We start from the raw sequence: 12338 nt of genomic DNA, 5'->3' as shown, positions 1-12338 counted from the left end.
CCTGGCGCTGCTCAGGGGACCCTATGGGATGCTGGGAATTGAACCCAGGTCGGCTGAGTGCAAGGCAAACGCCCTCCCTGCTGTGCTATCGCTCCAGCCCCAGCTGCCACTTTTTTGACCCCTTGAGGTGGGCAGCAAGCGAATGCTTTTTTTTTTTTAATAGGTTTTTGGTCCACACCCAGTGATGCTCAGGGGTTACTCCTAGCTCTGCACTCAGAAATCAACTCCTGGTGATGCGCAGAGGACCCTTTGGGATGTTGGGGATCGAACCCACGTTGGCCATGTGCAGGGCAAACGCCCTCCCTGCTATATTATCACTGGCCTGCAGCAGGAGGATTCCTTTGCAGGGTCTCTCAGCAAGGCGGGGAGCTGGGGAGGGGGTGCCCCAGCGCACCCCTCTCCATGAGTACCCCCACACTCCCCCCTTCCCTAGGAGGCCTTTACACGTGCACCTTAAGGCAAATGAAACATTTATTGTTCAGATCCCCTCCCTTTTTTTTTTTTACAAAAACATGCATACATACAACAGGATATGGTGGGTCCTGGGGAAGACACACACACATACACGCACACACGCACACGCACACGCGCACACACCCCTCACACACACAAATACTTTCTGTCTTGGCCCCAGGCTCTACCCCAGGAGCCTTGAAGCCTTTGCCAACAGCTTCCCAGTCCTGCGGTCCACTCTCCCGACCTTTTCTCCCTCAGCCAGGCTAGTCCGTGGTGGACAGGCGTCAGCGCTAGGGTCAGGGGGTGTGGGGGAAACCCCAGAATGAGACGAGGCTCCTGGAGGGCTCCCTGGAGGTGGCGCTGTGCTTTGGAGGGAGATGAACGTTTGGCACCATTGTCAGGAAGTGCGACCACAGGAGCCCCCGCCTACCCTCCCCCGCCCCTTCCAGGGCCCCTGAGGTGGGCAGGGGGGCCACACAGACAGGGGCTTGGCTGGTGGCTGCGTCTCACTGTCCGGGGCTGGGTGAGGCTTCTCGAGCCCGTGTGGGAGGGCCAGGCCGGCTAAGGCCCAGTTCACATTTCTGTGTGCCAAGTCTGGGACTGCGGAGCTGAGGACAGTGGTTACAGGGGCGCTCGCGCCCGTGTCCTGTGTGGTCCTGAGGAAGGGGGGGCCGGACCCCGCAGGATGACCTGCTCTGGCCTGCCGCCTCTCGGCTCTTCTTTGGTTCCCAGCCTAGAGCCCAGTGCTCCCGGGGCCCCCGGCCTGCCCGCCAAGTCTCTGAAGACCCCAGGGACAGAGACCCAGGTAGGCGGGCAGGGTGGGATGGGCAGACGGTTCTGAGGGCTGAGGGTCGCCATCGGTCCGTCCTCCGCCAGCTGTCCTGACGGCCTGGGGGGCAGAGGGCACGGGTGGGTGGGGGCGGGCGGGCTGCTGGGCCGGGCAGGATCTGCCGGGCAGGGGCCTGGCCTTACCTCTCTTAAGATGGGATGCCCGCGGAGGGGAACGCCTAGGTGGTCACCACCTCCATCTCTTCTGCGCTGGCCTCGGGCACCCAGGACTCTGGGCAGGAAGCCAGGTGCTGCATGCAGCCCCAGTACTTACCTGGGGCAAGAGGCCAGACCAGGAAGGGTCAGGGAAAAAAGCCCCCCAGCCATACTGCACGTGCACGCACACACACACACATGCACACACACGGGCACACACATGTACACGTGCACGCACATGCACACGTGTGCGTGCACACATGCGCGCACACAAGCGGGCATGCACACAAGCGGGCATGCACACATGCATACACATGCAGATGCACGCATGCACACATGCACACACAGGCGGGCACACACAACCATGCGCACGGCCCTGGCCAGACCCTGAGGTTGGAGGCAAGGGCTTGTGCCTGCTTTGGGGACAGCTCTGAGCCCACCCTCAGCACGAGGCCTCCCTGAGGTGCCCCCCCCGCCCTGCGCAGGTCAGTGTGGCCGTGGAGGTGTCTGGCACACGAGAGGACACTGCACCCCGTCCCCGTATTCCTCCTCAGCCCTTGGGCGGGAGCCGAGGTCCCTCTGGAGCGGGGCTGGGGCTGAGGACGCGGCGCACTGAGTGGGGGGCTCCTCCTCCCGCCCCTGCCCCGCTCCCGGGCAGACGTGGGAAGGGGCGCTCTTGGCACACAGGGCCCAGCACTGCGGCCAGCCTGGCCCTGGGCACTGGCCAAAGGTGGGGGGTGCCCATCCCGCCCTGAGGCCGCCCCTGTCTGCAGCTGGGCTGGCCGTGGGGTGCTCGGGCCCTTGCACACTCACTGTGCACCCGGATCACGGCCTCCAGGGAGCGGATGGCGTTGAGGTTGGGCTTCTGCCTCCAGCCTTCTTCGGAGCGCGGGTCCACCTGGAGGGCACAGCACTCTGGCACAGTCCCCAGGGCGCCTGCAGGCCTCGGCCGGGCCTGCTGGGGAGGGGCCGCTGTCCCCCCACCCCCCGGCCAGGCCCCCGCCTGCTCACCTTGTTGCCCAGCAGGGCGGCCACGCAGGCCTCGGAGGCGTCGCAGATGGCCGTGAGGTCGTGGCCGCCCTCCAGCGCCAGCACCACGGCCCCTCCCGCCAGGCTCATCAGCTGCTGCGTCATGTAGCCGAAACCTGCAGGGCGGCAGGGGGGTCGGCGCGGGCAAGGAGAAGCCCACCCGCCCCGCTCTGCTCGGATGCCCACACCGCACCATGCCGGGGAGGCAGTGCTCGTTCTCGAACCCCGGCCCCCCATCTGTCTGCTCCCGACCTCTCCTGAAAGTGCTCACTCGGCCGCAGGAGCCGCCAGGCCGGCCTCCCGCGGGCACCAGCCCGGGCCGTGCTAGGCGGGAGGCACCCGGGAAGCCCCAGCGGCAGCAGCCAGGCCCCCCCCCACCCCGTACCAGCCTCCCGTGGGCCGTGCTGCGCCCCCCAGCCTCACCACCCTCGCCCCAGGCCGGACCCTCCTTACATTTGGCGGAAACATGGTAGCCGCCCAGTGGGGCGGGGTGACCTTCAGCAGCGTCAAACCCGGCCGACACCAGGACCAGGTCCGGGGCAAATTCTCGGGCAATGGGCATGACGACTACCCTAGGGGGCGGAGAGGGGCGCTCAGGGGCAGAGGTCAAGGATGTTCCCTGGTGTCAGCCCCTGTCTACCCTCTTCACGCAGCCTGTCCTGCCCTCAGCACCCCGCAACCCCCGCCTCCCAGGGATGTCAGAGATGTGTTCCTGCCCTCCGGGGAAGCCAAACGGGGCCGCAGAGGCCTGACGGCGGGGAGTGGGTGCATGTGGCTGCGGGACCCTCTTGTTTGTTTTCCTTTTTGGGTCACACCCAGCGATGCATAAGGGTTGTCGCTCCCCGCCCTGCGTGCAGGAATCACTCCTGGCGGTGCTCGGGGGACCGTTTGGGATGCTGGGAATCGAACCCAGGTCGGCCATGAGCAAGGCAAAAACCCACTGTGCTGTCACTCCAGCCCCCGGGGCCCTCTCTGAACTGAGCCACCACATCCCACCACTACTCCCCTCGGGGCGGACCTCGGCTGCCGGGTCTTAATCCTCATGCCCCCCCCCCCCCCAGCCCCGCCAACCTCCACGGCTGCTCCCACCACTGCAGACCCAACTTCCTCATCTGGTGTCTCTAGACCCCAGGATCGGTGGAGACGCCCCCAGGGCTCCTGGATAACCGGCGCCAGAAATGGGTCTGCAGACCTACTTCCAGGGTTCTTCCCCCAGTGGAGCACGGGGGGGGGGCTGAACAGAGTCCAAAGCCCCCCCAAGTGACATTTCCCAAGTAACTCCCCCTAGGGACACATCTGTGTTCCCTCCTTCTCCTCTTCGCAGGAAGCCCCCTCTTCCAGGCAGCCTTCTCGGACTGACCATGGCAGTCCTGTCCTTCCTCTGGGGTCAGCACTGGCCCTAGTGTAATGGGCGACCCTGGAAAGCACCTTTTGGCTTTTTTCATTCTGGTTTGTTTCCTGCCCGCCTCCCCCCCCCCCCCCCCCGCCTCGAGCCTGGGGCCCCAGGACTGGAGCTCGTTCTCGTTGGGCTTATTCCTTGGGCCTCGGTGGAAGTGACTTACAGCATGCAGTGTCTGGGTGAGGGGCAGGCTGGTGGGCCAAGCACCCCTCCAGCTGTGCCATGCCAGGACAAGGAGCAGGAGACGGTGGCCACATCTTGGGGGCCACCTCCCCGGGGGGGCACCAGAGCAGTTACCTGAAGGCAGCCAGGTACTCGGGGTCACCCATGGGGGGGTCCAGACCTCCAGCCCAGGCCACGTTGACGTTGAAGCCTTCACCACTGCCGGCCCCAACCTGGTAGTGAGGGGGCAGGAGAGAGGTTGAGGGGAGCAGTGTCCGTCCGGGGAGGCCGCCAGCTGCAGGCAGCCCAGAGAGGGAAGGGTCTGCAGACGGGGCGCCCGGGCGGGACGTCACCTCATCCACAGCCCCACTGCCTGGAAAGAAGTTGCCGTTGTCATGGCGATGCAGGGAGATGTAGAGCACGCTGGGGTCCTGGTAGAAGGTCTTCTGGGTGCCATTGCCATGGTGGACATCCTGTGCGGGGGAGGAGCCGTGGGTCAGGCCGAGTCGAAGGCAAGCAGGGAGGCAGGGCCCGCTGGGAGTGCTTGGAAACCAGGACACTCAGCTAAGGACCCCAGTGATGCACAGTGGAGCCCTTGGAGCCGATACATATGGGTGGGCACTAGGACCCTGCGGAGTGTGAGCACAAGTCGCTGTGTGGGGGACATCCGTAGGAGGAAGAGGACTTGTCCAGAGTCACACACGTCAGAAACCTCACTCTTGGGTTCAAGGTCACGCAGTGGGAAGGCAGCAGGCCCGTGAGGTCCCTGAGATGCCAATTGTCTTGGAGGGGCCTTGGGCCAACCCCTGGTGACTCCAGGGCTCTACGTGGGGAACTGTGGACTGTCCGCTAGACCTGTGTGGCACCGTCCCCGCCTCAAGGTCAGTGGGACAGTTCCACACTCAGGTGCGGGTGCTTGGACCAGGCCGGGTTCCAAGCCCAGTCTCTGGCCTCCTAGGGATGTGAGTATGTGCAAGTTGAGGCCCTCGGCTGCACCTGCATTCCTCGTCTCTATACGCCAGTGCAGCCCAGGTTGAACAAGTATCGAGGGGGCCGAAGCGAGAGCACAGCGGGGAGGGTGCTTGTCTTGCACACGGCCAACCTAGGTTCGATTCCCATCATCCCATATGGTCCCCTGAGCACCGCCAGGAGTAATTCCTGAGTGCAGAGCCACAAGGAACCCCTGAGCGTCGCCGGGTGTGACCCAGAAGGCAAAACAAACAAAACCCCCCAAAAACATAAGCCTAGGGGCTGGAGTGATAGCACAGCGGGTAGGGAATTTGCCTTGCACGCGGCCGACCCGGGTTCAAATCCCAGCATCCCATATGGTCCCCTGAGCACCGCCAGGAGTAATTCCTGAGTGCAGAGCCAGGAGTAACCCCTGTGCATCGCCGGGTGTGACCCAAAAAGCAAAAAAAACAAAACAAAAAAAACATAAGCCTAGTGCTGAAAACATCAGCATCTGATTCCACAAGGGCCATGGACGCGTGGCCTACTCCTGCCACGATCTGCAGAGGAAACGCAGACATTAGTGTGTGTGTGGCATGTGGCCAGCAGTGGCCAGTCTCAACCAGACAAGCTGGCTGGGGGCACTTGCCGTGACCGAAGCTTCTCACACCCCACCCGGGTCTGCAACCACACCGTGAGGTCAGCTACACTGGGTGCATGTGCGGAACTGAGGCTCGGCTTGTATACAGGCCCCAGGGCCTGTTCTGGAAGCCCCGGCCCAGGGCTGGCCCGTCTGGAGGGACGTACCCAGTCCACAATGAGGATCTTGCTGGCCTTGCCCTGCTCCTGCAGCTGCCGGCAGGCGATGGCCACTGAGTTGAAGAAGCAGAAGCCCCTGGGGAGAGAGAGGTCACGCTTGCCCCTCCCCTCGCCTGTCCAGACTCTTCCCCGCCCCCCGCCAGGGTCTGTCACAGGCCTCACATGGCAATGGAATGGTCTGCATGGTGTCCTGGGGGTCGAACCACAGCGTAACCATTCTGGAAACGGAAAGAACGTCAGTAACCAACCCGCCTCTGGCCCAGCTCTCCACGAACCTGCCCCCCAAACCCGGCACCGGCCTCCTCCCTGAGAGAGCAGGGGCCCAGGGCAGGCCTGGCTGCGTCCGGGCCGGAATGAGGCACACGGGGTGCGGCGCCCCGGCCGGGGTCCTGCTTTCAGGCTGAAGGTGAGCCAAGCCCCCGGCCTGGAGCCCCCAGCTACTGCCACCGATGACGACAACCGTTAGTGGGGCAAAACTGGCGCTGGGCTAAGCACTTGACTCTCACGGCAGTGCTCCGCGGTAAACACTACCTAATCCTCACGCTGTCTCGGGAAAATACGGGTTAATGGGATCTCTGATCTCTGTTTCACGGGTGGGAGAAACCCGAGACGCGGAGTCTCGCGCGGCGCACAGCTGCCTGGTTGCGCGTGGTGGAACCGGGGTTCTGAGACCGAACTGTGCTGGCCGCACAGTCCCCCCAGAACTGTGTCCCCGAGGGTGTGCAGGCACCTGGGGCCATGAGCCTTCAACAACACGGGTGGGGGCCTCGGGACAGCCCCCCAGAGGATGCTCAACAGAGCAGACGCACACGGCACCAGCCTGGCCGCTGCACGCAGAAGCTCGCATGTGCCGGTTTGCAGGCCGGAGGACCCAAGGCCCCGGGCACCCCTGCCGGCCACTCTGGGAGACCCAGTTGCAGGGGACAGTGACGCCTTCCTGAGTCCCACGGGCCAGGGGTTCAAATGTCCTCCTGGTCCCCGAGCTCTCCATTTCCCTTCCATGCTTCTGGTGGCCTCCCCGAGGGAGGAGGCCGGGCCTCCGTGTCGGGCCTTCCCGCAGCCCGCCTTCTGCCCGGAGCGCCTACCTTTAGCTCCCGGGACGCCACCTTGAAGGCGAGGTCGGTGACGCTGCCGGCAGCCCAGCGCGCGGCGTTGGAGGTGTGCAGCTCGTTCCACGTGGTGTCCGTGTCCACCTGCAGGGGCCGGAGTCAGGAGCGGCGGCAGCTCAGGGCCCCGGAGCGGCGCCCACCCCACAGCCAGAGCCCCGGGGGCAGGGAGTTGGGCAGACAGCGCTGCCTCCCCGGCGCCCCACCGCCCCAAAGGCAAGGCCTCCTGCCTGGGTCTCCCAATCCCGCTGCGGGCCACATCACCAGCCCGCATTCGGCAGCTCTGCGCCTGCCTCCCCGCGGGCAGGAGGGGGCATGGTGTTACCTGGGCGGGACTTGGGGTTTGGGCCGGGAGGGGGTTTTAGGCCCCCGCTGGCTCTGCTCAGGCCCTGCAGGACGGTCGGAGCTTGCGGGGCCGTCTGCACCACTCTCTTCCACTCGGGGCCCCTAGCCCAGGCTGCGAGGCCCCCCAAACCCAGTCCCTGGGCCTCAGGGCTAGGGAGGGGCCGGGGGGCGTGATGGGGAGGTGGGGAGGGCGAGGCGGACTGAGAGAGGCCAGGAAGGCAGAGAGAGTCGCAAGAGGCTGGAGAGAGAGAGAGACAGGCAGAGAGGGGGAGGAGGGAGGAGAAAACAGAAGCAACAACAGTTGGAAAAACCAGAAAGTGGCAAGAGATGGGAAGTTGTGGACAGGGCACCGAGTGGCCGCCACACCGCACCCCAGAGATGGCTGGGAACCCCTGCAGGGACCCTTCCAGGGGAGCAGGCAGGGCTGGCTGGGAGCACTGCCAGCGGAGCTCCCAGTTGGGAAGGGCAGAGGCCCCCCTCAGCCCTCTGCAGGGCGAGACCCCGAGTGCCCATGGGCCTTGGTCTTGGTGCCTGACTTTGAATCAAGGCCTTCTACACGGGGGGCACGGCCCGCTTTCGGGGGGACACAGTGATGGTGCAGAGGGGCACAGGGCTGGGCTGGGAGGGTGGGAGGAGAAGACGCCCGCCCAGGACCCCGCACACTTACCCCAACCCCGCCACAGGGCAGCATCACGAACATCCGCTCTGCCCGGAGCCCTGCAGAGAGCAGCGTCAGGCAGGGCCGCACGGGTGGGGGGGAGGGGGAGGGGGAGGGGAGGGGAGGGCGGCGGCAGGGGTGCGGCTGGGGAGGGGCGGCGCTACCTGCCAGCTTGCGGGTGTCCAGCTTGAGGCGGCTGAGCGGGCTGGTGCCGTAGAGCAGCGCGTGCCGCTCCGAGTGCACGGACTGCAGCTCCTCCAGCGAGGCCTTGCGGCCCCGGAGACACTGCGGAGGGCCGGGACCTCAGTGCCCGCTCGCCGCCCCCAACCCCCTGGGGCCCGCCGCCTCACCTCACACTGGCTCCTCAGCCCCCGCTCCTGCAGCCGCGACCAGATGCTCTGGATGCGGCCCGCGTGCTCCGGGTGCCTGCTGTTGTCTCCACAGGAGCACTGATGCTTCAGCATCACCGAGTCATACACCAGCCCTGCCGAGGGGTCAGAGGGCGGCACCTGGAGCCAGGCCCATCCTGCACACCCAGAGGTGTGGGCACACACGCCCGCACACACATGCACACACACATACGCGGGCACGCACACGCTCACACACGCATGCACACGCACGCACACACATGCACATGCGCACACAGATGCACACACGGGCATGCACACACTCACACATGCACATGCACACACGGACACGCGCTCACACACATGCGCATGTGCACACACATGCATGCACACGCAAACACACATGCGGGCACATACACACGCAAGTGCGCGCGCACACGCACACTCACAATGCCTTCTACACAGGAGACACGCCCCCCACACACGTGTGCACACACGCACACACATGCACATACACGTACACAGAAGCACACATATGCGCACATACACTTGTACGCACAGTGACGCACACACACATGCACACACATGTGCACGCACACACACAGTCCTCTAGTGGACACTACCATGCTACTGCCTTCTCCACACCCTGATCCTTGCAATGCCAACACGTCACACAGGCTCCCAGGGGCTCAGAGCCAGTCAGAGAGGGGCTTGGTATGGGGGTTCCTCCCTGGATGGCACGACTCAAGGGGGCAAGGAGAGAAGAGATTCCCAGGAACCCTAGGTGTGGCGGGGGAGGGGCAGAGGAATGCAGCAGAGGCGCTGCCTGCAAGGCTCTGGCACGGCCGGAGGGAGGGACACGGGGGAGGGGCACAGAGCCTCCGGGCACACCAGAGTCATCACTTCTCTGACCTGGGAATGCCATTCCCTCACCTCACCCCAGTGAGGAGTCCAGAGAGAAGGTACCGCAGGTAGAGCACAGAGCCCAGAGTGATCCCCGAGCACAGAGCCAGGAGTAACCCCTGTCTGAGTGCCACCAGGTGTGGCCCAATAACCAAAAAAGAAAAATCAAGTGTGCCTTGGCAAATAATCCTATGGGTGAGGGAAGATTTAAGTAAAAGAAATTCAAATGAAGAAAAACCAAGTGTCTAGCGTTGCAAAGACCAGGTGAATCTTCCGTGTCAATGAATGGGGAAGGGGCTTCGAAGGGGGACAGCACAATCCCACTTCAGAGCCACTTGGGTCACAACGCAGCCAGAGCTGGCGACAGAGGGAGCAAGCGGCACTGGCATGACCAGTGATGCCGGCACACGACGGGGCGGGAGTGAGGCGCACGGAGGCCTGCTCGGAGGCGGTGCGCCTCTGGCGGGGGGATGCTGCCTGCTGGCTTTGATTTTACTTCCAGGCTTTCTTATATTTTGAAAATTCTCTCTAAAAAAAAAAACCCATTAAATTCCTTTTTACAAGCCAAGTGAGAATAATTTGTGTCACTGAAAAACTACATTGCCTTCGTCATGGGGAGGCGGGCAGCTTGCTACGGGACCTCACGTGACCTTCTTCTGTTTCCCCAGTCCAGTCTCCTCTGCAACACGAGCACTCCCCCCGCCCCCCGCCTGCCTCGGGGACACTGTGTACATCTAGCAAGACCCAGAAGCACTCTGTGGCAACAGCGCTTGCAAACGTCCTCAGTGACATCATGACAAACACACCTGCCTGAACCTGTCACCCCCACACCACAAACACACACACACACACACACACATGCACGCGCGCACACACTCACACGCACATGCGTGCATACACACTCACATACACGCGCGTGCACACACACATACGCACGCACACACACACTCACATACACGTGCGCGCGTGCACACACACGCACGCACTCTCGCACACACACACATACTCACATACGCGCACACACACACGTGCGTGCGTGCACACACACACACTCACATACTCGCACACACACACATACACGTGTGCGCGTGCACACACACACTCACATACTCGCACACACACACATACACGTGCGCGCGTGCACACACACACACTCACATACTCGCACACACACACATACACGTGCGCGCGTGCACACACACACTCACATACTCGCACACACACATACACGTGCGCGCGTGCACACACACACACTCACATACTCGCACACACACATACACGTGCGCGCGTGCACACACACACACTCACATACACGCGCACACACATACACACACTCACACTCACCGCATCCAGGTCTCACCTGTGGTAAAGGGCAGGGTCCCAGTGCTGGTCTCTGAGCTGGAGAGGACACGGGCCTGGCTGGCGGGTTCTGAGGTGGGCAGCAAGGCAGGTGCCGCTGGGGACGACTGAGTCCTGGACAGGGGCCGGTGGCCACCTCGGGCCAGGGAAAGCAGCACCGAGTCCCCTGTGGCCCCCCCAGGAAGCCGCCGGGCTAGTCGCTGCTGCTCCCACAGGAACACCTGTGGGAAACGGGGTCTCGGTCCTCCGGCTCGCAGGGCCCTGCCCGGCCTTGGGCCGTCTCAGCCCCGACCCTTCCCGCTGCCTCCTCGCCAAAGGCCTCACTCAGCCTCCCCGCCTCTCCCAGGCCCGCCAGAGGCCTCGGCACAGCTCAGACTGGGTCCTCCTGGCCATACGGTGCCAGGCCAGGCAATGGCCAAGAACATGGCTCCGGCGTGAGCGGTGGCCCGGGTACCCGCGTGCCCGGGCTGAGCCCCGTGTCCCCAGAGCCGCCAGGGGGTCGCCCTTTATTTAGAGACACAGGCCGTCACACACCGTGCAGTTAGGGCGGGCACAGCAGGAGGCAGCAGACGTGGAGGGACCTGGGGACAGGCCTGTGTGGACAGCGCGTTCTGGACGCCCCAGCTGCCCGGTGGGCCGGGACGAGCACACAGCCGCTGGCGTGGCTTCCACAGAGGTGCTCGGGGTCAGAGTCCCGAGCGGCCTCCCTGGGTACCCTCGTGTCTGCCAGACGGCGGGACGGTGTGTATGCGCGCGTGGACGTGTGTGTGTGTGTGTGTGTGTGTGTGTGTGTGTGTGTGTGTGTGTCTGTGCCCCGCGGGTCTGGGGGGAGCCGGCCCCCGTACCTGCTGCTGCTGCTGGAGAGGAAGGGGCCCCCGGGCCTCCCGCTGGCTGCGCTCGGACTCCCTGGGCTCTGGGCCGTCGTCCACCAGCTGCCCCAGGCCCCCGCCATCCGCCTGCAGGGCCTTGGCCGAGGGTCTCTCCCTCACTCCGGGCTGCTCCCGGGGATGGGCCGGCCTCTGGACGGGGAGGGGACGCCGGATGACACGCCCTGCTGGAGGGCACCGGCCCTCGGCCCTCAGGGACCCCCAGCTCCTGAGACTCCTCCTCTCCCCAGACCCCCTCCAGGGCTCCTGTGCCCTCGGACCCCCCTCTGCCCTGGACTCAGTTCCCCTCACCTCGATCACCTGGACGTGAGGCTTGAGCTGCTCCAGGGAGGGCGGCAGGGGCTCCGAGCGGGTCCGGCTCAGCGGCCAGTGGAGGCCTGACCCGGAGAGCCGCTCGGTGGTCAGTAGGGACTGGGCAAAGTGGAAGGGCAGGGGCCCCAGCCCGGGCACTGGGGAAAACGGGGAGAGGGGCATAAGGAGGAAGCCACGGGGAGCAATGGAAGGAGGCAGGCAAGGGGTGGGCGGGCGGGGGGGGAGAAGGGGCGCTCGCGGCCCTCGCCGGGCAGGAAGCCCCCCCAGAACAGCAGTGGGACTCACCAGTCAGCAGGGGGCTGTGGGACACAGAGGGGTCCAGGAGGAGAACAGGCTCCAGGCCAGGGAGCAGGAAGAGGGGCGCCTGGGGGCTCCCCACGATGGGCCCTCGGGGGCCCGGGGTCAGGTGGGTTCTGTGGTCACCGTCAGCCTGGAGGGGAGGCGGAGGGCGGTCAGCGGGGAGGAGAGGCCGCAGGGAGGAGAGAGAAGGCGCCGGGAGCGGGAGGGCGCCTCAGCCACTCACCCTGGCGGGGGCGGGCAGCCCCAGCGTGATTGCGGGCAGCAAGGCGAAGGGGGCCAGAGAGGTGTCCTGCAGCCGCGGCCGCTGTGGGGAGCAGGGCGGGG

At 64.8% G+C, this 12338-nt stretch overlaps 1 protein-coding gene across 5 annotated transcripts in view; it reads right to left on the bottom strand.

Annotated features, from left to right (window-relative positions):
* Positions 1–450: 450 nt before the first annotated feature.
* The window catches only part of HDAC7 (histone deacetylase 7), a 33296-nt gene continuing 21408 nt past the window's right edge, over positions 451–12338 (bottom strand). For 3 of the 5 annotated variants that reach the window (XM_055142125.1, XM_055142129.1, XM_055142128.1), the window contains 18 exons: positions 12238–12318; positions 12000–12144; positions 11694–11851; positions 11361–11534; positions 10517–10736; positions 8257–8390; positions 8071–8191; positions 7916–7965; positions 6883–6990; positions 5960–6015; positions 5786–5873; positions 4384–4503; positions 4166–4263; positions 2923–3041; positions 2452–2585; positions 2254–2338; positions 1429–1558; positions 452–1345 (listed from right to left, as the gene is read on the bottom strand). In XM_055142125.1, coding sequence (XP_054998100.1) covers positions 1464–1558; positions 2254–2338; positions 2452–2585; positions 2923–3041; positions 4166–4263; positions 4384–4503; positions 5786–5873; positions 5960–6015; positions 6883–6990; positions 7916–7965; positions 8071–8191; positions 8257–8390; positions 10517–10736; positions 11361–11534; positions 11694–11851; positions 12000–12144; positions 12238–12318 — 1986 coding nt within the window. In that variant the 3' untranslated portion in view covers positions 452–1345; positions 1429–1463. Of the gene's footprint in view, positions 1346–1428; positions 1559–2253; positions 2339–2451; positions 2586–2922; positions 3042–4165; positions 4264–4383; positions 4504–5785; positions 5874–5959; positions 6016–6882; positions 6991–7915; positions 7966–8070; positions 8192–8256; positions 8391–10516; positions 10737–11360; positions 11535–11693; positions 11852–11999; positions 12145–12237; positions 12319–12338 lie in introns of all 5 variants that reach the window. The other 2 variants (XM_055142126.1, XM_055142127.1) reach the window with 2 other exon arrangements.

The sequence above is a fragment of the Sorex araneus genome, chromosome 6 (assembly GCF_027595985.1).
Source record: "Sorex araneus isolate mSorAra2 chromosome 6, mSorAra2.pri, whole genome shotgun sequence".
NCBI classification, from domain to species: Eukaryota; Metazoa; Chordata; class Mammalia; order Eulipotyphla; family Soricidae; genus Sorex; species Sorex araneus.
The sequence above is the reverse complement of the archived record's forward strand: the minus strand, read 5'-3'. Positions and strand labels throughout refer to the sequence as shown.